Genomic DNA, 27,010 nt, shown 5'->3' with positions numbered 1-27,010 from the left:
TATGGAGTGGCCAGCCCAATCCCCAGATCTTAATCCAATAGAAAACTTGTGGGGTGACATCAAAAATGCAGTTTCTGAGGCAAAACCAAGAAATAGAGAAGAACTGTGGAATGTAGTCCAATCATCCTGGGCTGGAATACCTGTTCACAGGTGCCAGAAGTTGGTTGACTCCATGCAACACAGATGTACAGCAGTTCTCAGAAACAGTGCTTATACAACTGAATATTAATTAAGTGATTCAAAGGAAAGCAAAATCTTCAAACATTTTTCAGTTTATATAGTGAATGTTTGTGTTTGTAAAGAAGAATACAAACACTGCTATTTTTTTGAACAGTCTAATATTCACTTTTCTTCAATGTTTTTAGAGGAACAACACAAATTTGATATATTTTTCTTCATGTTTTGATTTGGAATAGAATGTGTAGTGTTCCCAATGCATTTGTGTGTATGGAAATAAAAGCTATTAGAAGGATTTTGAGCTTTATTCACTTTTTTCAACATACTGCTATTATTTTGAACACAACTGTATATATTTATATATATATATATATAAATATATAATTTATATACACTATATTGCCAAAAGTATAGGGAAACCCCTCCAAATCATTGAATTCATGTGTTTCAATCACGTCCATGGCCACAAGTGTATGAATTCAAGCACCTATGCATGCAAACTGCTTCTACAAACATTTGTGAAAGAATGGGTCACTCTCAGGAGCTCAGTGAATTCAAACGTGGTACTGTGATAGGTTGCTACCTGTGCAATAAGTCCATCAAGATCAACAGCAACTAAGCCACAAGGTGGTAAGCTACGTAAAATGACAGAGCAGACTCAGCGCATGTTAAAGCGCACAGTGCGCAGAAGTTGCCGACTGTCAGATTAGCACAACAGTGTGTAGAGAGCTTCATGGAATGGATTTCCATGGGTGAGCAGCTGCATCCAAGCCTTACATCAACAAGTGCAATGCGACGGATGCAGTGGTGTAAAGCACGCCACCACTGGACTCTAGAGCAGTGGAGACGTGTTCTCTGGAGTGACAAACCACGCTTCTGTGTCAGGAAATCCGATGGATGTGTCTAGGTTTGGTGGTTGCCAGGAGAACGGTACTTACCTGACTGCATTGTCCCAAGTGTAAAGTTTGGTGGAGGGGGATTATGATGTGGGGTTGTGCTTAAGGGGTTGAGCTTGGCCCTTTAGTTCCAGTGTAGAGAACTCTTAAGGTGTCAGTATACCAAGACGTTTTGGACAATTTCATGCTCCCAACTTTGTGGGAACAGTTTGGGGATGGCCCCTTCCTGTTCCAACATGACTGCACACCAGTGTACAAAGCAAGGTCCATAAAGACATGGATGAGTGAGTTTGAGGTGGAAGAACTTGACTTGCCTTCACCTCATCACCTCAACCCAATGAAACACCTTTGGGATTATTTATTGCAGGTACTTATATAGCACCATCAATTTACGCAGCGCTTTACATATATATTGTACATTCACATCAGTCCCTAACCCTCAAGGGGCATACAATCTAAGGTCCCTAAGTCACATTCATGCATACACATACTAGGGCCAATTTAGACAGGAGCCAATTGACCTACCAGCATGTCTTTGGAGTGTGGGAGGAAACCGGAGTACCCGGAGGAAACCCATGCAGGCACAGGGAGAACATGCAAACTCGAGGCAGGTGGTGCTGTTGGGATTTGAACCGGCGACACTAGTACTGCCAGGCGGAAGTGCTAACCACTTAGCCACTGTGCTGCCCAATTAAAGCGGAGACTGCGAGCCAGGCATTTTTTGTCCGACATCCGTGCCTGACCTCACAAATGCACTTCTGGAAGAATGATCAAACATTCTCATAGACACCCTCCTAAACCTTGTGGACAGCCCTCCCAGAAGAGTTGAAGCTGTTATAGCTGCAAAGGGTGGACCAACTCAATATATACAGTATCTCACAGAAGTGTGTACACTTCTCACATTTTTGTAAATATTCTATTCTATCTTTTCATGTGACAACACTGAAGAAATTACACTTTGCTACAATGTAAAGTAGTGAGCGGACAGCTTGTATAACAGCTTGTATATTCCTCAAAATAGCTCAACACACAGCCATTAATGTCTAAACTGCTGGCAACAAAGTGAGTACACCCCTAAGTGAAAATGTCCAAATTGGACCCAATTAGCCATTTTCTCTCCCCGTAGTCATGTGTCTCATTAGTGTTACAAGGTCTCAGGTGTGAATGTGGAGCAGGTGTGTTAAATTTGGTGTTACTGCTCTCACTCTCTCATACTGGTCACTGGAAGTTCAACATGGCAACTCATGGCCAATAACTCTCTGAGGATCTGAAAAAAAGAATTGTTGCTCTACATGAAGATGACCTAGGCTATAAGAAGATTGCCAAGACCAGTGGTGTATTTAGGTTTTGTGCTGCCCTAGGCAACACAAAAATTGGCTCCCCCCACCACGGAGACACTGACAAACACCCCCCTCCCCCACGAAAAGAGCCTGACATTGACCAACAACACCCCACCCAAAAGAGCCTTTAACTAATACCGCCCCCCATACACTGGCAACCCCCCCCACCCCACCCTGGTGAGGGAGAAGACACTCACCTTCAGAGCTCTGCTCCAGACATCCTCAGGAACAAGAGTCATGCTCTGCTTACACCATCAAACAGCCCCTATCAGATCCCTCCTGGTCCCCATGCTGCATGTGTCCTTTCTTCCATCCCTTCTTTTGGGGGGCGGCGCTGCCCCCCAGAAAAATGCCGCTGCCCCCACTGAAAAAATGCTGCCCTAGGCAAATGCCTTGTTTTCCTTGTGGTAAATATGCCCCTAGCCAAGACCCTGAAACTGAGCTGCAGCACGGTGGCCAAACCCATACAGCGGTTTAACAGGACAGGTTCCACTCAGAACAGGCCTCACCATGGTCGACCAAAGAAGTTGAGTGCATGTGCTCAGCATCATATCCAGAGGTTGTCTTTGAGAAATAGACGTATGAGTGCTGCCAGCATTGCTGCAGAGGTTGAATAGTTGTAGGGTCAGCCTGTCAGTGCTCAGACCATACGCCGCACACTGCATCAAATTGGTCTGCATGGCTGTCATCCCAGAAGAAAACCTCTTCTAAAGATGATGCACAAGAAAGCCGGCAAACAGTTTGCTGAAGACAAGCAGACTAAGGACATGGATTACTGGAACCATGTCTTGTGGTCTGATGAGACCAAGATAAACTGATTTGGTTCAGATGGTTTCAAGCGTGTTTGGCGGCAACCAGGTGAGGAGTACAAAGACAAGTGTGTCTTGCCTACAGTCAAGCATGGTGGTGGGAGTGTCATGGTCTGGGGCTGCATGAGTGCTGCAGGCACTGGGGAGCTACAGTTCATTGATGGAACCATGAATGCCAGCATGTACTGTGACATACTGAAGCAGAGCATGATCCCCTCCCTTCAGAGACAGGGCCACAGGGCAGTATTCTAACATGACAACGACCCCAAACACACCTCCAAGACGACCACTGCCTTGCTAAAGAAGCTGAGGATAAAGGTGATGAACTGGCCAAGCATATCTCAGACCTAAACCCTATTGAGCATCTGTGGGGCATCCTCAAATGGAAGGTGGAGGAGCGCAAGGTCTCTAACATCCACCAGCTCCGTGATGTCATCATGGTGGAGTGGAAGAGGACTCCAGTGGCAACCTGTGAAGCTCTGGTGAACTCCATGCCCAAGAGGGTTAAGGCAGTGCTGGAAAATAATGGTGGCCACACAAAATATTGACACTTTGGGCCCAATTTGGACATTTCACTTAGGGGTGTACTCACTTTTGTTGCCAGCGGTGTAGACATTAATGGCTGTGTGTTGAGTTATTTTGAGGGGACAGCAAATGAACACTGTTATACAAGCTGTATAGTCACTACTTTACATTGTAGCAAAGTGTCATTTCTTCAGTGTTGTCACATGAAAAGAGAATAAACTGTTTACAAAATGTGAGGGGTGTACTCATTTCTGTGAGATACTGTATATAGATATACCTTTGTTAACTTCTGCACAAAACTTTAAAGTGAAGTAAAGATTTAATAATAGAGTAAATTAGGTGTAGAAAAATATGCAAATTTCAGTGTAGTCTAGGCTCCTTATTATTCTGCTTTCAGCTGCAGATGTTTTATTAAAATATGTACATCACAACTAACTTTCTCACCACCTCTGTAAAATAATCCCATTATTTACACAGTTAGACTTCATAGCTAAATTCTTCCCCAGCTAAGTGCCCAAAGCATAGGTGCAAAGCACTGTGCATATCATAACAAACCCTGTGTACAATATTGGCTGAGCTCTCACATTGTCTGAAGAAATACTTACACCTAAAGCTATGTCCTCCAAATATAATCAAACATTATTACAAGTGATAGAAACATTAGATGGTTTGGTCCTTTGAAGGTAGGGACTGATAAGGATAGTTCACAGCATTCTGTAAAGCAATGCAAAATATATCAGTGCTGTAAATAAATGAACTAACTAACTAAATAAATACATAGGTAAAGAATAGTTATATACTTACTATGAGCACATGTCTGCAAAACACACTTTTGCTCTATATTTTGTAAATATTTCTCCCTGTGTCCATAGAATAAATCTTTGCGTAGATTGCCAGTTCTGTGTCTTTCTGTGTCTTTCTGGCTTCCATCAATTTATCAGCAAATCTACCGAAAAGTTGTTCTCGCCACATAGAACAAATATAGTTTGAGTGAAGGAGAACTGTTGTTTTTGGAGTAAGAATTTGAGGCATTTAGCAGATTAACTAAACAATGTGAACTGTGTACATAAGGGATCAGGAGGCTGACAGAGGTGAATTGTTGGGCAATGTAATATATACTTTGCATTGAACAGAATAAGTAAAGCTATATAAATAATGGCATACAAAACAGCAATTGTACCTCTAGAAAAAGTCAACAGGATTTTTAATAAATTAAATAGCAATGTTACAAATGAGCACCAGGGTGACCATGTTGGCATTGTCTATAAACAGTGCTTAGGGAGGACTGGATTTTCTGAAGCACTAAGTAGACTGAAGCTTAGGATGACAGCATTTTAGGAAATCGCAAACTAGTTCTTGTATCAGGAATCGGTACTTTAACATATACAGAATATGTTAGATCATACACAACAACTCAAAAAAAGGCACAAACAGTCCTAACTACACAACTGTTAAATGCATGCAGCTCTTTTCTGTGTTACAGTTTATATTTTCATACTGATTTCTCAAACTGACCTTTCCAAAACCTGAGCGATTCAGATTGAACACCTGACCTGCATGCAAAAAGTGATCAGTAGTTCAAGAGATATAGGCAGCCAAAATTATGTAGAAATCTCCACTTTTCCTGTGGGCGAACCTCTCCTGTCCCACCCTAAGTATCCTTAATTTTCAGAGAGGTCTTCCATCACCAATTTGAGGAGCTCCAGGGGCCGGAGGGCACAGAGCCAAGTTCAACTTGAAGAGTCATGGCTTGCATTTATTTAACTTATATTTCTGGATCTACAGATCACTTTGATGTGTGATTTTCATTTAGGGCCTATTCATGATTTGCATTCATGAAGGTGTTATGGGCCAATGTGTTATCATGTGATAACACATTGGGCTATAACACATTCATTAAGCAAAGCCTGAATGGGCCCTAATTTAAAATCACACATCAAAGTGATCTGTAGATAAGGCAGCCCATTCATTTTAACCTCCTTGACGGTATTCCCGAGTGTAGCTCGGGGTAACATTTCAGTACCAAAAGCGGTAACCCCGAGCTACACTCGGGCTTACCCTGCGGCACTGCTCCGGCATGTTGTCTTCACTTACCTTACCCTGCGCTCCCACGATGTGTCCCCTGCAGCGTCCCCGGCCATCTCCTCCGGCCGATGCCGGCATCCGGCTTCTGTGTCCTGTCCCTGTGACGTCGGGACGTATGGGCGCCGCCGCCGGCGGCGGCGGGAAATTTTAAAAATTTTAAAAAATGTCATTTTTTTTTTTTTACATTTTTCATAGTAAAACATTGCTGTTTCAACCAATTTCACATACATATTGTCCCTAGTGCTTTGTCCTGTGCCCTGCCTGCATTTTGTCTGTTCTTTCTGCCTGGAAACTGAGAAATGTCCATGGTGTCCAAAAAGTGTCCCTTTAGGTCAAAAGCGGTTTAGATCAGCTAGAGAACAGCGATAGTAAATCAGAACCACTTGCAGAATTGAGTGATAATGATTCGTGGGGGAAATTCGTCATCAGACACTGAAAACGATTTTGCAACTTTGCTCAGAGATGTGCGAACTTGGCGCTATATTTCACATTTCAGTGTTTTTGGTTTGATTATATTATTGAATTAAATTTTTTATTATTTTTATATTATTTTTATGATTATTTATTAAATTATAATTTATGATTTTGTGTTTCAAATTTTATCATACCCGGGATGTTTACTAGACTCTTGTTCGGACAGATTTCAGTGAGTTTTTCCTAAAAATTACAGCCTACAATAAAAAAAATACATATTTCCATGCAAAAAAATGGTACCGCTTTCAGCACCAAAAATCTGAAATAATCATACCGCCAGGGAGGTTAATGCACAAAAGTTGGACATATAATTTTTCTTTAACAATTTTTCTTTAACATTCAGCACACACCATGTGTATTGTGGTGTACTACAGTGGCATTGAAAATGAATTGTACCACAATGCACCATAGTTTTAACATGTCTTACCATAATGTACCAGGGTGAATTGGCCCTTAAAGTAAGCTCGATTTATACATAATTTTTTTAATAATTTCATTAGAATTGATCTTATTTGTGTTAGGTTTACTTTAAGGCTGACATTTTATATATATTTAACAGTAGCTAAGAATGCTTGGATGTGTGCTGAACCAAAAAAGTCAGTTTACTTTCTGTAGAAAAAACTTATATATTTAATAAACATTATATATACAGTATATTTAGTGCTGCCTTATTAAAAGTCTGTATAGTTATACAGATAAATCCTCCATGGCAATTAAATAAAAATGTCCAATATTTCCTGGCCTTTTCTTTTTATGCACCTTGGTTTCTAATTACACAAAGGGCCTGCTTTACTTAAAGGAAATGAACAAGAGCAAGCATTTAATTTTAAATCGTCATTTTTTTTTACAAAGGTTGCCCTCTAAACAGGTTTAAAATGAATAGAATGTAAAAATGAATGTTCAAACAGCATGCCAGGATGCATCAAATTAACCATAACAGAGTAAATGAACATATGGATTTGCCTTTAGCTTTCTAAGCTGGTTACCACCTCGACATAACTGCCAAACCCTCTGTGCCATCAGTTGCCAGGAATACTGAGGCTATGGGAGGGGGGAAGAAAGGCCACATTGCAATGAAAGAACTTGATTCAGCTAGCTAAGTAGCCGTCTTCTCTCACAGCCAAAGTAATCAACTTGGCAGCTAAATCAAAGTGTACACTAGGCTTATTGTCTAAGGTGCACTAAAGGCTGGACTTTCTTAGAAGGGCAAAAAAGTTAATTTTTATGAAGAAAATATTAGAAGGGTTTTACAGAAATAATATATTCTTTTTGTGGATTTCTGTTCCTAATACAGGGTGTAAAGTTTTAACATCTGGTGTGCCTGTAAATCCTAAGAATTATGTCCTTTATTGGTTTAGTTTTATTTGGGCATGATTAGTCCAAGTGGCATTTTAAATATTAAATAGGAGAATGAAAGTTGGCGATGGTGACATTGTTTCAAAACCAGTGTCCACCATCATATGTGACACATTGTAACTATCAAAATCTCTGTTAATAGATCATCATGGCATCATTAATAAGTAGCAATTGCACACAATGTTTTGTGTACTTTGAGTTATTTGTAGTGATGGGTCAGAAGGTCAATCTTCCTACCTGATTGGAGCAGCATGTTGAAGTAAATCAGCCATAAACGGAAGCAAATAGTGAGTGACTTTTTATTTTGTTACAAATTTTGATTCAGGGACATCTGGAGAACATATGCAGGTAAATGGTTTTGATTTTTGTATAGACATTTGTCAATTCCCCGTGAACTTCTGTTTGAGGGAGACCTTTTTGAATCTCCTTGTTACATAAATTTAATTTGTAATTTGTGAGATACACTCACATGCTGTAAAAATTCAGCATATCTTTCTTTTCAAGGCAATGTATCCTCTAGCAGAGCAAATTCAAGATCTGATAAGGGACATTTCTTTCTACAAGGTGACTATGCTGCCTTGCAGGATGTACCTGGAACCCCAATGAAGCCACCCCTCTGTGTACACTCCTGACTGAGGCTGCAGCTGCACAAAAAGTGTGCAGCCACGCACAAGCACAGGCCGGAAGCTCCTTCACAAGATGGCTGCTTCACCTTTCAATAGGAAGAAGGGTCAGCCACACACAGGAGGATAGATGAATATAGTTTGTATTTATTAATCCATAGGACACACAAAACACCAGGACATGAATACAGGACCTGTTAATGCATTTCACATGATCTCATGCTTAATCATAATTGATTGATAATATGATTAAGCACAAGATCGTGTGAAATGCATTAACAGGTCGTGTATTCATGTCCTGGTGTTTTGTGTGTCCTATGGATTAATAAATACAAACTATATTCATCTATCCTCCTGTGTGTGGCTGACCCTTCTTCCTATTGCATCGTGTGTGGTGGTGAGCCAGAGCCTGCACCTGTTGTGGATTGATCTGGACTGTTTGTCTGAGCAGTATACCTCTGTTCTTTGCTTCACCTATCAGCTCATGATTGACAGCTGTTTGCTTGATCTGCATCCAAAGGATCATGGTTGCACACAAGACATCATTGGACACGTAGCCCCGACGTCAGAGCTTTGGGTGGTTCTTCTATGCAACTTCCCCGACCAAAAGTTCAGAGAAGCGCTATGAACAAATGAAAGCTGCACACACAACTTTAAATGTTAAAAATAAATTTAGAAGCTAATGTAACTAATAAAAAAATGATTGTGCATCTTAAAGAGATGGAAGTTAACTTTTATTAAGGAGTGTTTAGTATTATTTAATTAAAAAAATGAATACTGTTCAGCCCAGTGGTAGCAGCCATCTTGTTTGTTGAACCAGTGTCTCTTAAGGCTAGGCTATTTTCCTTAGCAGTGAAATCCGCATGGTAAAACTGCCAGTGTCTGCTCTGGTAGGGAGTGGTGCAATGCCCATTTTAGCACATCACACTTGTTTCTTTCTTTTTCTTTTTTTAACTTCATTTGAAGTGGCACATAGTGGACTTCATTCACATCTCTGCACAGTAGTGTGGTGACATGGGGTGCCATCCAGTGCACTTTGGATAACTGCAGACATGCTTCATTTGTCCACACTGCACATCACATCGGCATTGAGGTATGAATAAACACAATTTTCTGTTTGCACTAATGATGGTGGGGTGAACAAGCACATAGAAGGCAGTTGTTTTACACGTGCCCTAGTGGTGGTGCTGTGAACAAGCACATAGAAGACAGTTGTTTTCTATGTGCCCTAGTGGTGGTGCTGGGAACAAGCATATAGAAGACAGTTTTTTTCTATGTACCCTAGTGGTGGTGCTGTGAAAAAGCACATAGAAGGCAGTTGTTTTCTATGTGCCCTAGTGGTGGTGCTGTGAACAAGCACATAGAAGGCAGTTGTTTTACATGTGCCCTAGTGGTGGTGCTGTGAACAAGCACATAGAAGGCAGTTGTTTTACATGTACCCTGGTGGTGGTGCTGTGAACAAGCACATAGAAGGCAGTTGTTTTACATGTACCCTGGTGGTGGTGCTGTGAACAAGCACATAGAAGACAGTTGTTTTACATGTGCCCCAGTGGTGGTGCTGTGAACAAGCACATAGAAGATAGTTGTTTTATATGTGCCCTAGTGGTGGTGCTGTGAACAAGCACATAGAAGGCAGTTGTTTTACATGTGCCCCAGTGGTGGTGCTGTGAACAAGCACATAGAAGATAGTTGTTTTATATGTGCCCTAGTGGTGGTGCTGTGAACAAGCACATAGAAGGCAGTTGTTTTACATGTGCCCTGGTGGTGGTTCTGTGAACAAGCACATAGAAGACAGTTGTTTTCTATGTGCCCCAGTGGTGGTACTGTGAACAAGCACATAGTAGATAGTTGTTTTATATGTGCCCTAGTGGTGGCGCTGTGAACAAGCACATAGAAGTCAGTTGTTTTCTATGTGCCCTAGTTGTGGTGGTGTGAACAAGCACTTTCTATGTGCCCTAGTTGTGGTGGTGTGAACAAGCATGTAGAAAACAGGTTTCTCTGTGCCCTAGATGTGGTGGTGTGAACAAGCACATAGAAGACGGTTGTTTTCTATGTGCCCTAGTTGTGTTGGTATGAACAGTACATAGATGATTTCTATGTGCCCTAATGGTGGTGTGAACAAGCACATAGAAAACAATTGTTTTCTATTTTCCCTAGCAGTGACCTGTATTAATCCAGTGCAGAAAAAGGCAGGTCACTGCACATAGTGTGATTAAGCCAACAGTGATGTTGTTTGTTTGCAGTTGTCAATAACTAGCAAGTTTATTTAGAGTAAATTTGTAAAATTACAGTTATTTGTACATAGAAACTTTTTTAGTTAATATATGAATGCAGACTTTCAGGGCCTGTTCACAAAAGAATGATGTGCAGGAAACCTACATTCCATTTGGGTTTACCGCACTGCATTCAGAATGCACTGTCAATGATATCACTGCAATGTTAACTAAAACGCCAATCGCAGATCACACACACAGTGCATGTGCCCACCAGATCACATAGTACAAAAGCACCATGCAATCCAGTTGCAGTACATTTCCAAAAGTAATCTGTGCACTACTTTAATGCAAAGTGGTGCGGTTTTAGCCCATTCTAAATAATGGACTAAAGTCGCACTGCACAGAACTTTCGATTGCATGATTCGTAATGTGAATGGACCTTCATAGTTTTTAATTCAAAGCTCCTGCACATAGGCATTATGTATATATATATATATATATATATATATTTTTTTTTTTTTTTTTTTTGTAATCCATGTAATCATGCACACTATATGGACCATACTCACATGTTTTTGGGCAGGAACTTTGTGCTAGGAAGATCTGGCGTTCATACATCATTACTGTGTGCAAAGACAAATATATTCCAATTGTACATGTTTGTATATCCGGAGGGGGATAAGAGTAATAATAATAATAACAATATTAATTTTTATAATAATAAACATTTTGAAAGATAATTCCAAGTGTTCTTTAAAAAGAGGCTAATTGAAAGGCTAATTTATTAAGCACTGAAGTGGAACTGAATTGCATGACTGAAAATAAGCTCAGTGAATAGATAGGACCTGAATACACTTCTCTGAATGCCAAGAGGGTTTTAATCACATGCATAGATGCAATTATCTGGGCTTGTCTATTGTGGAAGCATCATGTTAGCACTGTGACAGTGAGACAGCTGCATACATTGCCACTTGAAGGGAATGAAATGAATAACATGACCCCTTCTCAAGTGTTCTGTTAAGTGAAGATTTATGCCAGGGGATTGTCAATGTACTTCAGGGTCAACTAGATAAAGATAAAGTGACTTGCGCAGTAAAGCCTCTGGTGGGATCATTTTTCTTTACGGGTGGATAACATTTAAAGCATGCTGGTGAGCAATAAAAATATGCAGGAGTTAGGTTTTATGTATATATAGGGGATACGAAAATGACGACAAGTCCAGGTACGTTTATTAAAAAAATACACAAATATTTTAATTAATAAAATATCTGGATTAAATGCTGTGCCTGGAGTTTATATTTAAAACGTATTAAAATCACTAAAAAAAATTATATTTTGCCGCTTTTCAGTCCCCAGATACGGTGGCAGCATTTTTATTTATGTAATTATTTTTTTAAAGCTGATTTTTTTTACATTTATTTACACCTGTTAATCTTGCAGTTTTCACTTTTTTCTGTGATAGGGTGGCTTTGTTTACTGGGTGGCTATGCTTACACCTCCACTGTATCTAAGGAGGGAGCCATGGTTGTCATCCAGGCTGGACTTCAAACGTCTTCCTCTTTCATCATGCTTACGTGGGGTAGGGGGAAATAGTGGCTTGCAGAAGGAAGATAACATTGTTTGTGCTTTCAGCTAAGTGTACAGGAAGTGACAAGGGCACTTCATTTCTGGCAGGATCAGCAGGTGTTTTCTGTACATTTTTATGTAAATATTCTTAGCCTGAAAAATTAAATCTAATTCAAAATCCCACCCAACCTCCCCTTCCACATATCTGTACTTACTTTAATATCATTGCTGGGTCCTCTGCATTCCCTAAAATCGTCATAGTGTTGGCTGTCAAGAAATCACCTTGGTTGACAGGTCAGTAGAAGTCTATTAGAAGCAAATGTGCAGGCTTGGCTAACTCAAAAAAAGATTTTTATTGCCAGGAGGCAAAAGACTGTGGAACAATGGTGATATTAAGGTAGGTATGGATCTGTGCAGTGGGAGGGTAGGTGGTATTCTACCCAGCACTTGGAGAAATAACTTAATTTTACTAAATGCAAAAGTACAGTTATCCTTTAAAAAACTATTTTTATCCTAAAAAAAGCGTTATCTAATCATTTTATTTAAGGAGAGCTGCATAAAGGTGTCAGCAGCGTAATGAGAGCATCAATATATAGTATGACCTCTTTATATAAAACTTATTTCTTTTTGCCAATCATCCATTGGATTTGTAGATAGACTGTAATGACTACACCATTCACCACCATTCACTAAATCCTGCCTTACATGCATCAATTGTTTTTACGTTCTAGCCAGAAAATTTTTTCTACAGAGTGTACCCATGGGTACACAGAATATATATTTAAACCAGCACTTATGAGTATTCGTCTGAGTGCACAATGCGCCCATTGTAGTTATGCTGGAGCAAGTCATTTTTTCCTTAGTACTGTGCCATTACATTGTGAAAATAAACATTTTGTAGCTGGCCAAAGAAAGCAATCCTGAAATTGATTACAAATGTTTTTATGTAACAGTAGAACCCCTCGGCCTGGCCAACGACAAATCTTGAACCTGAAGGCTCTATAGTAATACGGAAATTAGTGGATGCACAAAATGAAATTAGAATGTGAATAGACGTATGTTTAACAGGCCGGATTGGTTTTAATGAGGCTGTGCTGGCATTCCAATCCAGATAATGTGCAGCAACTCAATAATGGTTAGAACTCCTCAGCATGAAATCTGCATTTATTCAGATCCCTGTACAAGGTTTTTATATGGATGTAAATTAACTCTCGCTATTATCATGCGTTGCTTTCCTTTCAGTCTGAGACATTTCTAGGAAAGTCTGAGGAATAGGTATGTCAAAGGCCTCTTGTAACTGTAACCTCTGCAGTGTTAAGGGTCAGCTTTGTAAAACAGTACTCACAGTCTGTGAGGTGTTAGGTTACAGCAGTGATTAAATGGCTAAAATACAGCAATTTCATTGAAGACACTTACAGGGTCATTTACCTAGAGCAGCCCTGTCACATCACTGTGTGACTCCCCTTCTCTGCTTGATGTCATTGTGTCTGGATGTGTACTCTTTGTAGTCAGTGTGTGCCTAGAGGTGGGGGTAGGCAGAAGGTTACAATCAGCTCAGAATGTTTTGAAAGGTCACTAAATGTGACAGTGTTGTAAAGAGCTTTTCAAACATGTGCTCCAGTAGGGCAAAAGAGCATTTGTGCTATGTATTGATATCTACGGTATGTTACATGGGTTGAAGACTTTGAGTTCAACCAAAATATTTATATACATACTCCTACTACTATTACTACTAGTAATAATAATAATAAACAAAACCTGCATCCTCAAAACCTTAAATCTTAAACTGATTCAGAAAAATAACAACAAAACTGTATAATGTTTGGTATAATTTACTTTAACAGGAAAAAATCCTTTCTAATCCAAGGTATTTTTTTCTGGCTCAACCATCTACAGTGTTAAATATTATATATATAGAATGGCTAGAATGAGTTCCTTTTGGAAGACTGTTCCACATTTTCACAGCTCTTACTGTAAATAACCCCTTCCGAATGCAGAAAATCTTTCTCTAGCAGCATAGTACCCCCTTATCTTTTTCAGTGGCTTCAAATTGAACAACTTTGAACCAGGTTTACTTTTATTATTATACATTTTATACATTATTATACATTATTTTAGGACCACTTTTGTATTTATACAATCCCCTTTATTCGCCTCCTCTAAAGGGAAAACATATTTTGTTCAGCTAGGCTTCTCCTCTTTCATGCCCCTTATTAAAGGAGAAGTTTAGTTAAAGCTTTTTGATCATAATCTCTTGTGGCCCACAAGAGTAGACTTATTTGTGATCTCCTGTCACCCAGCCTGCTGTCGGCTGACCTCGCAGAGCCATTCCAGGCTCTGAAAGAATCCCAACAATAATGCCGGGATCCACACAGATGCCTGATCGTCAGCTGGCTCAGCTTCTCAGCATGCCACTGAGAGCCCGAAGCAGCCACTCCTGCCCCCTACCTGGTGCACCCGTAAGCTTTGGAGGGGCAGAACAGAGAGCCGGTGACCGACAGTCATTGCTTTTTGCTCTGGCAATATCGAGAATTGAGTGATCAGCTGTGATGTGATCACTCAGTTCTTGGTTCTAAGCAGCCCATACAATGAACCACTTGGTTGAATGAAAAAAACTGACTTGAATCCCCTATCCACAACTTCAATGTGGATGGGAGAATCCTCCCATTGTGCCTTTGTATTCTGACAGCAGGGAGACTTCCTTGCTGTCAAAATACACTGATCAGCACTGCCGGCTATAACTCTGATCATGTGGAAATTTTGGCTGGCTATACAGAAGTTGATTGGTAGATTGACTTACAGTATGTACAACCAGCCTGCCTACACATGGATCCAAAATCATCCAGTCCCTGCTAAACCAGCTGAATTTCGATCTATGTATGGCAGGCTTTAGAGCCAGGGAGGGTCAGCTGCAGCATCAGACCAATGCTGTAGCATGGAGGTTAGTATGTATGTTTGCTTTTGGTCACCCCAAACTTCTCCTTTACTGTAATTTAGTCAATATACTTTATATCAACAATATTTCTGTGCTAACTAATTCATCTAAAAATTTCTGATGCATCTTCTATGAAGTGTTTTACTGGCCCATATTAAGTTGGGTTTTTACGTGACTTGGTTTGGCTTTAATCTGTTGAAAAACATTACACAAACTGTAATGATTATTCAATGCAGTCAAAGGTACTAAATCACCTTGCTATTTTATTTTGTGTGAACCTTCAGGCTCCATGCACACTGGGTGTTTTAATAATGCTGGTAACATTAGCTGTGTAAAGTCACGTTAAAAATGTGAGTTTTTTGCGTTTTTGTATTAGCGTTCAGTGACATTTTTTCGCGTTTGTGTTGTTTTTTTTTTAACCCCCCCAATTTTTTTTTTAAGTAAAAAAAAGTCCAAAAATGCTGGTTTGCTGCAATTTAACACGTTTTACTGCGTTTTGCCGTGTTTTTTTTAGCGTTAGAGTGTTTTTACAGCTAAAAAACTCCTCTAGAAACCCACCAGTCCTAAGTTTTTTTTTCAGCCTAAAAACATTGATTACAGTCTATCTCCTAGATTGTAAGCTCGAAAAAGCAGGGCCCTCGATCCCCTCATGTTTTGCATTGTATTGGTATTGTTCTGTCACATGTTCTGTCCCCCTTTGTAATGTACAGCGCTGAGCGAACTATTGGAGCTTTATAAATACTGTATAATAATAATAATAATGTGTGCATGGACACATAGGATAACATGCTGGGGAGTTTACTGGCTGTAGAAAAAAAGCGTCAAAAGCTAAAAACAGCCGCTGTTAAAACATCAAGTGTGCATGAGGGCTTAAAAGCATTGATGCACATATGTGCATCTAGGGAAGTATGAACCTGAATTTAAAAAAATTTGCTATTTAATTAATTGACATGCTATGTTTATTTCAGGTGAAAGGGATTTGTCAGATTCAAATGAACCTTTGGGTCAAGTGGATAGTCAAGACAGGCTTGTTCCAACTCCACCAGGTAAGTCTAACAAGTTGTTTTTGTGTTAAACTCTACTTTTAGTTTTTTCATTCTCTTCTTTTGCAGTATGCTTCTGTTTTTATTGTTTTACAGTAGCAAAGAGGGTTATTTGGAAAGTGCCATAATGACTTTGAGTATTTCTCTTGTTTGTTTTCTTCAATGCCTGATGAGGACTATCATGTTTTTTGATTTATTTATTTATTTATTTCAGGTACTTATATAGCACAGTCCATTTACACAGTGCTTTACATATATATTGCACATTCACATCAGTCCCTAACCCTCAAGGGGTGTACAATCTAAGGTCCCTAACTCACATCCATACATACACATACTAGGGCCAATTTAGACAGGATCCAATTAACCTACCAGCATGTCTTTGGAGTGTGGGAGGAAACTGCAGTACCCGGAGGAAACCCACACAGGCACAGGGAGAACATGCAAACTCCAGGCAGGAGGTGCCGTGGCTGGGATTTGAACCACTGACCCTAGTACTGCCAGGCGGAAGTGCTAACCATTTAGCCACTTTGCTGCCCATTCATTATTAATTGCCAACTACTTTCAAGGCTGGTATTTGTTTTGATATTTGTGGGCAAGTTTGGTTACCTTTTCGGCTTCTTGAAGACTCCAGTTGTGAAACATTCCACCAAAATTATCTATTCTGGACATCTGTTAGCAGCATTACAATGTCAAATAAGGGTGTCACGCTCCTCTAAGGGACTATCCATAATGCTGAAAATGTTGGGTAAATACCATTTTCAGCTGCCAAGGCAGAAAGAATAGTACCAATGAATTATGGCTGCCTGTGTTTTTCTTTGTGTCATTAGTACTCTTCAGTGACATCTCTTTGTACTTGTCTCCTACTTGGTCATAAAAGTAACATATGATGGTCAGAACTCTAGCAGTGAAAGTCAGTCTGTGAACACTTTCCATTTACTGGCATAGCAGAAAGCAACCCAGCTTCCAAAACAATTGGATTCCAACCACACTGAGAGCTGTGAGGCCTCCGCTTCATTAACTCGGATGCAGATGAATGCAGGCCAACTTTTTAACACTCATAACCACAAAGTTTTGAAACCAAACATCTAACCCCACATATGTTTCTACACGCACTACTTACCATGGAATGCTTTTCCTACATGCACAGTGTAAAGGCAGATTGTAAAATGTAAACACACAAATATGAAAATGAGAATCTAGTAAACGGAGACCATAAGCATCATGTTCAAGTTATTAACCTTTACAGAAGTGAAAATGAAGTTAAATTAACATACTGAACGGAAAAGAAATGAAGGGTACAACAGAGTTTTTTTAACACTTTATTCAGTATAAAAATGGACTTTGAAAATTTGGAACAGCAAACAAGTAAAAAGTCACATCAATAATTATTTCTAGGGAATGTTAAAATAGTAGGTAAGTGCCTACTGAAATATCTGTTGTTTACCTGTAAAGTGTAAATGTACTCTTATTTTAGAAATGGAATGTTTGTACTCTGAGAGTCACGCTCCAGCTGAGTACAGACTGTCATTGGATTGAATGGAGAATGCAGTGTGAATGTGTGAACCCATTGGAGACAGCTTTGATTAGTGGCTTTGTGGCTCTATGTGGTATTTATCAGAGGTCTGATGGAGTGGGGCATGATTTGGAGGCCTTGGGGTAAAACGGGGAGATAGGCACAGAGAACCTTCCATCATCCAGACTTACCAAATCTTGTTTTTACAAATTCTCTTGCACATGACTATGTATTCATAGTGTGCACAATTTCTCCAACCTTTTTTCTTACCCATTAGTAAATCAACCCTTTATGTACATATACTTTTACAATATTATTAAACTTATTAGTTAATTTAACCCAAGTCAAATTTACATTTAATCACAGTAAAAAAAGGAGTATACAAAATTAGGGGGTTGTGATATAGTTTTGCAAATCAGGGACATTTCCATGAAAGCTGAAACTGTCTCTGTACATCAAGAATTCTTGAAAACAGAGATAAGAAATCTTGTTTAAAAAAGCCGGAACTCCTGTTGGATTGGACAGTTGAGAACTCCTATATGAAATCACAGCTCTAATTAGGGAATGCTAATCCAATACTAATATTTCCTTATTATGCCAATGACACGGGGGGGGAATATGTGCTGTCCATGCTAATCAACTGTCTGCTTAGCGGAGAAGAATTTCCTTTACTTACTCATTGGAAACTCTGAAAATATTTTAAATACATCTTACTGGGAATTGAAATAAGTAGTAATATGTCTTATGAGCCCCTGCTGGATCCAGCCTGTGACTAGCGGGTGCTTGTTCGATCATGCAGCTTTTGTCTACTCACCAGGTACAGAGCCATCAGAGATCACCCCTTTAATTATTATGGCAACAGATAAAGGATCATTTATTTTCTACAATATATAAATGCTTCAAAATAAAATAGTGTGACAGGTTTGTGTGTGTGCGTGTGGTGATTGTTATAAGGTCCAAGTAGCCTAACATTTTCAGCTTTGCAGGGGTGATGGGAATTTACCTTTTTGACAGTGTTCTAGTGATGGTCCATGCACATTAGCGTGGTCAAAATCAGATTGTAGAAGAATCTGTTTTTTTCTTTATCTGTCTTTACATGTCTCTTTTTTCAACAGAGTGTTATTATTTCTTTTCTTTTATGTGATACAGAGAAAATTTAGTTAATTCTTAAAAGTAGAATTAAAGGTGTCAGAAAATTCTGAATGTTCTGTCTGAATGGTGTAATTAGTGTAAATTCCTCATTTTAAATGATTTAAACTCGGGTGACTAGCATATATGTTTTGTTCCTGTTATTTCGGTCTGTCACTTTAACAGACCTGTCTAATGCGCCAACCACAAACCAGACCCTGTGTCGTGGTCTGGATCTGTACATGGCTGGGTAAGGAAGTAATTAGTCAAGACTATTTTCCAGGAGTATTTTGTTTATGCTCTGGAAAGAGATTTTGTGCTCCTGCAAGTTGGCATTTTTCACCCTGCTTGGAGATCTTTTTGAAAACGGAGCAAACAAACACATTTTTCAAAGAGCTGTAATGTGGATATTGTATTTGTTTGTAGGTTCTTGCACTCATTCTCTGCTTAATTCTTAAAGTAGAAGTCCAGTCTAAATCTATCTAATCTTAAATCTGCTCCCACCCCTATTCTAAGCCCGGATACTAACTAGCCTGTAAAGGATAGATGTGTATGCTTACCTAATCTAAGGGTGCTCTGGTCCAATCATGTGCTCTCCCCAGCAGCTGGCTTCAGTGACAAGGAGAGAGCAGTGAAAATAGCTGCAAAGCCTGGGCGGTGGTATCACCCATAAGCTTACTATGGGGCTTTCTGTTGTCCGCTGTCCCTCTTCTACACAAAGCTGGCACTGGGAGATAATCATGTGACCAGGTAGGTTTAGACTACTTATGTGCATGATTGGCTCCTAATGCTTCTGCTCCTTCTCCTATTCTGTTGTACAGGAGATTACAAAAGGCTATATAAAACACATTTATGTACTAACACTAGTTTTCAAAATAAATGTAATAATCTTCCAGGGCCCATTTACACTGTTGGGATTTGGCATACATGTTGCAACTTTCTAAAATGTATGTGTCCACCTTTCCCATAGTAAGGTATTTTCCATCTCTGTGCTGCAGTGCTATGTGTATGACACAATATGACTTACCAATCTTTTTCTGCTTTTCAGTGCATTGGGAGGGCCAAGCCTGTGGCAGTGTCTTCAAAATGCATGTACAGTAAAATGCATTTTGAAGCATTGGCAGCAGGTATTCACAAGCCTTGGTCAATGCTATCTTTTCCAAATTCTAAATTCAAATACACATAGAAAACGCACATCAGTGTTGACACATCACCTATTCATTTTGAAAATATATTGTAAAGATTATTATCCTAAAGTAATTTTTTGCACAGTTGTTACATTTTTCTTACTGTTCTAATGGTTATTTCTGTGTTAGACAACCCAGTCAGCATCCTTGTACACTGACCGCAGAGCAAAAACCAATTGTAAGATAAGCCAGCCACTGTCCAGTTCATTAAGCTGTAATATTACATCCTAAAAGTGGCCTATCAAACGATATTATCACAAGTGATTTATAAAAGAGGAAGAGTCTTGTGTGTTATTAAGCTACTCATTTTTCACATGTGCTTTTAATACTTTATTCACAAGAGCTAGCTTTGGAGTTAATACTTTTAAAAGCAAATAATGCATTACCTTGTAGGGATCCTGTCATAGTACAAAAAATACAAATGCATTTATTAGTCTTAATTGAAAGATCCATGCTCCTAGATCTGGCTGGGGTAAACAGACAGGAAGCACAGACTGCCTTCCTAGCCACCTTCTGCGAAGGGGATGCCAGCTGTGGAGCTGTTTTAGGGGCATAGGGGACTGTACATCTGTAGTGCTGTAATAGAAACAGCACAGATAGTACAAAAGACAGGTCTTCAAACAAAAGTAGCATATGATTGGCTGCACTGGTTCAAATGACCTTTCTTGTAAAGCACATCCCTATACATTTTTATCAACTGAACTCAATTTTCAGTCTGAGGTCTTTGTACCCCTGGGAGTCTTCCCTGTATAGCTCCCTCATCCATAGTTTTCCAGATGTCTCATCTCTTACCACATGTGTGCATTGTCCAACTACCAATATATCAAAGTATTGCGTGCATTCCTGAGAGCTCTGTTATCTAACCTTGGTGGTGGCAATTGTAATGTAAAGTAATTTACCCAGTGGGAACAAACAGAATGATTGTTTATTACTAGAATGCCACAAGTCTAGAGGTCAGGGACTGTTGCTACTAAATATTTGCATTTTACATGCTAGTAGCCAACAGCTGTTGGATAGTGTAAAAAACAATGCTATTTAACCATTCTTCCCTTGAATGGGTCCAGATTATAATCATTTTCCCCTAAGATAGGTCAACCTTATATGGTCCAATGGTCTACTTTCAGCCACTGCAAATAATTGAAGCACCGCTTGTAAATTAATAGGTTATGTAGGATAATAAGCACTTATTAAAGTGACACTAAAGCTTGTTTTTTTTTTTTTTCTAAAATAACAAACAAGTCTATACTTACCTGTTCTGTGTAGTGATTTTGCACAGCGCAGCCCCAATCCTCTTCTTTTCGGGGTCCCTTTCTACGCTCTTGGCTTCTCCTCATCGAGCAGTGCCCCCAGGGAAAGCCACTCGCCCTGGGGGCACCTCTGCATGCTCGCCTCCAAGCTGCTGCTCTATGTGTCCATAAGACAAATAGAGCTGTGGCTTAGCCCTGCCTCCTGCTCTTCCCTCATTGACTCACTGGCTGTGATTGACAGCAGCGGGAGCCAATGGGCTCCATTGCTGTCTCAGCCAATGAGGAGGAGGAGTCCCCAGACTGCAGAGGCTGTTGAAAACATCGCTGGATCGGAGAGGGACTCAGGAAAGGATTGGGGGGGCCATTGCACACAGAAGGTTTTTTACCTTCATGCACAGAATGCATGAAGGCAAAAAACCTTTAGCCTTTAGAATCACTTTAAAGTGCTGACCATTTTTAATCATTATGCCACTAGCATTAGTAAATATTCAAGAATGTATATCATATTTACTTGCTTTAAACTTTTTTTTTTTTACATTTCTTCAATTATTTACTGGTTTCCAGGCCTAGGCAAATGATGTAATACATCCCTAGAGTCTGCAGGAGTGGGGGTTTTCTGAGCTAAGCACACCCTCCTGCCTGCATGCCTGAGCTAAGGGCAGATAGATTCCAGGAAGTAAATGCTACATTATCTGCCCTTAGTTACAGTAAGTTGGCCAAGGTCCAGAAAAGCTAGGGTTTATTTTTCAATGTGATTTTATAGCAAAAAAAAAAATATGGAGATATGGATGGAGGAGTTTGCTGTGAATATGAAAGATGAATTAAACAGTGTTTGGTGCTCAGATGCAGTGAAGTTCCACTTTAAGTTATTGCCTAGACAATATTTCAAACATCATGCAATGCTAGAAAGTTATTAGAAATCATTCTTTACTGCATGAGATAAGAAGATTTTACACTAGAAAAGTTATCTGAATTATGAGAACTGGGGCTAATCCCTCTCGTTCATACCTCAGCTTCTAAAGAATAGTGCATGTTGGTTTATGTGATGTATAGACATTTCCTTCTTTACCCAGAGACTGACTGGCTGCCAAGAAAGACCATGCACCATGTTTACCATTCAAGCTCATCAAGTAACTGTGTTGGAGGATATTTAATAATAACCACTTCAATACAGAGCAGTTGAAAAGTCATGGGGTCATCAACTTTCAAGTCCGTCCTTCGTGTTCTTCAGCATGCTCTTCAAACTTACTGCTGTAACAGTCCTGGAATTTCATTTGTCTACTAGATAGTGTCCTTTCAGAACACATTTCACTGTATTCAAAAGGAAATTTGCCCAATAATCACAGCATGGGAAGTTAGTGCAAAGCATTGCCAATCAGCGATGTGTAGAAGAAACCTAATCTTATATTTTGTATACTTAAGTTCAGTGCACACTTGCAATTAAAGAAAGTTTGTCTTGTTATGATTTTAACTCGTATCAGCAGTGTTTCTTGTAAAAAAAAAAGGGTGTTGTGCAACATAGAGAAAACTACATCAGAAAATTAATTTTCAGTTTAGTGACATTAGAGCGCTGAGAACACTCCTATTGGCTGCTGTGGATAACAGTAGTTTATTTTACTAAAAAATTCCAAATGTTTATTAAATACATCATGATGGTTGCTATTGTCTCTAAATCTCCCAGTGGAATCCAAAAGGTCATATCATACCACAACAAATTAAATCTACATATGTGCGAGTTAAAATGCTAAGCTGTATAATACTCTAGGCTCTTTGAATGCTATTGCCTTTTAAAGAAACATATTCATGGCATTTAAACAGAGTATGACAAAGAACAGGGAATTGTAAATATCCACAACAGATCTACACCATGGAGCATGCTCTTTTCATGTGTCACGTGCGCAGTCCCTGGCTGAACCCTGCTGAGATTAAAGGAATGCCTCATGTGTGCAATATATGTATTTTGCAGCAGGACAAAGCTAGGAGTTGCTGATCATAGGTTTTATGGAATGCTAAATGATTTATGTTTATACCACTTTTTTTCAGTTGATCTAGATCTCTTATAAATGTGATGCTAAAATTAAAAACCAGCAGTCATGTGAGCCTCACTCCCTGTTAGTAATCAAACCTGGTGAGAATGTAATTGTTGCAGTCATGTTCTGCTTATCTATTTTAGCAGTGGAACTAACTTTCAAAGCTTATTCATGGATCACCCCTTGGAGTCTACACTGTGCACTGAGAACCCCAGCTGTGTGAAAACTTTGTTTACCCTATTAACATCACAGATATCTCTTTCAGCTGCTTTTGGCACCCCTTATCTTTCTGGGCTTGGAAATGTCCACAGTGTTTCCAGAAGTGCCAAAAGCAGTTGCATTGATTACTTCCTTAAATTTGTATTAAACCCTAAAACAAAAATGTATCATATTGCAGTTTACCAGTCCTTAGATGTGGTGGCTGCATTAGTTTCCTTTTTAGGTATTGCTCCTTTATTTTCATCCCTTTAGTGCTTGTTATCTTAAAACTAAAAAAAAGTCTGCAGTGTGTAATCAGATCATGGAGACATAGATGTCTATATTCTTTTACCACTTGCCTACCGGGCACTTATACCCCCTTCCTTACCAGGCCAATTTTCAGCTTTCAGCGCTGTCGCACTTTGAATGAGAATTACGTGGTCATGCAACATTATAACCATATGAAATTTTTTTCATATTTTTCTCACAAATAAAGCTTTCTTTTGGTGGTATTTACTTGCCGTTGGGTGTTTTACTTTTTGCACTATAAACAAAAAAATTGGCAAAAACCTTGAAAAAAAAAAGTTTCTTTGTTTCTATTATAAAATTTTGCAAACAGGTAATTTTTCTATTTCACTGATGTGCGTTGATGAGGCTGCACTGGTAGGCAGCACTGATGGGCACTGATAGGCAGCACTGATGGGCACTGAAAGGCGGCACTGATTGGCATTAATATGCGGCACTGAAAGGCAGCACTAATGAGGTGGCGCAGATAGGTCGGCACTGATAGGAGGCACTGATAGGTGGCACTGATAGGCGGCACTGAAGAGCTGGCACTGATGGTGGGTACTGATAGGCGGCACTGGTGGGCACAGGTGGGTAACAGTGCTGGGCACAGGTGGGCGGCACTGCTGGGCACTTGTGGGCGGAACTGGTTGGTGGCACTGCTGGGCACCGATCATCAGGGCACTGATGAGTGTTGCCTATCCCTACTCTGACAACTGCTGGTTCTCAGTGTTTTACAGCGTGAGAAAAGTGCAGCCGAGAATCGGCAATTGCATTTCCCGGTGATCAACGTGTCATTGGACACGGCTGATCACGTGGTAAAAGCCCGCTGTGATTGGCCTTTTACCACATCACGTGATCAGCTGTGTCCGTAGGACACAGCGATCATGGAGATTGCCGGGTGCTTACCCTCGGGGGCACGCAGGAGAGCGCGTTCTGGGAGGAGGTCATATGATGGCCTCCCAGAACTGGCCGGCCGCAGTGCAGCTGTCATTCGGCTACCTTTGGTCAGCAACTAGTTAAATGCAGCTGAACTGACACACGATAATGCAGGATTTATATAGCACCAACAGTTTGCGCAGCAATTTACTATACAAAGGGAGACAGTACAGTTACAATACAATAAAAAACAAGAGGATTAAGAGGGCCCTGCTTATAAGCGCTTACAATCTAATAGGGTGTGGCAAGTGGTACAAAAGGTTATAACTCTGGGTAATGAGCTGATGGAAGTTATAACTGTTTAATTGGAGGTGTGATAGGCTTGCCTGAAGAGATGCTTTTTTTAGGGATCGCCTAAAGGTAGCCAGAGTAGGGGATAGCAGGACAGATTGAGGTAGAGAGTTCCAGAGGATGGGAGAGGCTCTGGCAAAGTCCTGGAGACAAGCATGGGAGGAGGAGACAAGGGAGCTTGAGAGCAGGAGATCATGAGAGGAGTGGAGAGGACAGTTTGGGTGATATTTGGAGACAAGTTTGGTGATGTAACTTAGGACAGAGTTGTGATTAGCTTTGTGTGTTGTTGTTAATATTTTAAATTTAATTCGCTGGGCAATCGGAAGCCAGTGGAGAGATTGGCAGAGAGAGGTGGTAGACACTGAGCGATTTGTAAGGTAGATGATTTTGGCAGCAACATTCATGGTACACTGAAGAGGGGATAGCCTAGGGACAGGTAGGGTTTACTTACTAAAGCTGGAGAGTCCAAAATCAGGCTCACTTCTATATAGAAACCAATCAGCTTCTAACTTCAGCATGTTCAATTAAGCTTTGGCAATAAAACCTGGAAGCTGATTGGTTTCTTTCCACTCTCCAGCTTTAGTAAATAAACCCTCAAAAGCTCACAAAATACAAAGAGATTATGCAGGAGGTTAATGTGATTTTAAAGGTTTGGCTTTAAGTTATACATACCTGCACTGTGCAGTGGTTTTGCACTGAGCAGCCCGATCCTCTTCTTCTTGGTTCCCCTGCCGGCACTCTTGGCTCCTCCCCCTTGACCAGTGCCCTCAGTAGCAAGCCTCTTGTCAATGGCATCATTGAAAGATCATTACATGCATTTATATGCCTTTAGCGATGTTGTCTAAACACATATAAATGTAGGCTTGACATTGCCAGTGTGAACAAAGCCAAACAGAGTTCCCAACTTGAATATTTATAACAATAAATACATTGAAGGCGGGTATGTCTGCAGGTAACCCATTTCTTCATAAAAGTGCAGGGACATGCTAGAAGGTCAGCACAGCTCAATGGCAGAATTAGGACCATTTGTGATTGAGCCCTAACACTACCCCTTCTTGTGTGCACTTCTTTAATGTATTCATGGACAAGATTTTTTTTTCACCTGGCACATCTTAAGGACCTGTTTATACCAGAATGCAGTGCGGGAATCCTGCATTCCATTCATGTTTCCCGCACCACGTTCAAAACACGCTGGGTGTGAGATCTGCTGTGGGTGTCAATGTAATCCGAAGGACACCCCAAATGCAGATCCTGCACTGGATCGTATGGTATCGCAGTACCATGTGATCCAGTGCAATGTGTTTTTAAAAGTAGTGCATGTGCTACTTTTGGTGCAATCTAGTGTGATTTCAGCCCATTCAAATGAATAGGCTAATATAGCATGCTCCAAATCGCACAGGAATTGCATGGGAACACGGACCACATTCCTTAGTGATTCAGGTGTGAACCAGCCCTAAAACTTTATGCCACTTCCGCAACATAACCAGGTTTTACTTATTATACAGGAAATTTCCTTGCTGGATGGAAGCCGATTATATGAGATTTACTTAGTCAATTTATGTTTAATTCAGAGATTCATAAATAATCATACAGGAGACAGCCAGCTTGGATTTATCTCACCCCTAATATCTGGCATCTGTTCAGTATTCAGCAGACTGATACATCTAATCTGGACATTTTACAGACTGAAAGCTGAGCTGTATTGCATAGGAAGAATATGAAACAATATTTAATGGATTTAAATAACAGTTGATAAAAAATAACATCCTGAAATACAGTTCAGCTGACAACAAAAGATAACAAAATCAGTCCATGAATCAGTCCATGACAAATTAAGTAAATTCCTTCTTTTTTGGCAAAGCTTGGATTTTTGATTTACCAAAATATGTGCAGTCATGATTGTCTGATCTGTGGATAATAAATTTGTGAATCCTCATTATGGGGATTAATTGCGTGATTCTCCACAGACTGAACAATTCTGCATGTACATATATTTTGGGCAATTGAAAACTTGTGATTTGCTGATTTGTGATTAGCTCCATAAACGTATCTTTCTTTTGAACCTCTGAACACTGTAGAATGATTTACGGCTTGTGTATGTATAAATCTCTACAGTTGTATCTGACTTTCAGTGATTCTATGGT

The 27,010-nt window shown here is 39.8% G+C and overlaps 1 protein-coding gene across 1 annotated transcript in view; it reads left to right on the top strand.

The window, feature by feature from the left end:
* Positions 1-27,010, top strand: part of ROR2 (ROR family WNT receptor 2) — a 198,529-nt gene that overhangs the window by 126,330 nt on the left and 45,189 nt on the right. The window contains exon 2 of the mRNA XM_089677152.1: positions 15,971-16,048. Coding sequence (XP_089533278.1) covers positions 15,971-16,048 — 78 coding nt within the window. The remainder of the gene's footprint in view (positions 1-15,970; positions 16,049-27,010) is intronic.

The sequence above is a fragment of the Staurois parvus genome, unplaced genomic scaffold (genome assembly GCF_062004578.1).
Source record: "Staurois parvus isolate SC_StPar_1 unplaced genomic scaffold, SC_StPar_1.0 ptg000178l, whole genome shotgun sequence".
Taxonomy (NCBI): Eukaryota; Metazoa; Chordata; class Amphibia; order Anura; family Ranidae; genus Staurois; species Staurois parvus.
Note: the sequence above shows the minus strand (reverse complement) of the source record. Positions and strands in the feature narration are given on the sequence as shown.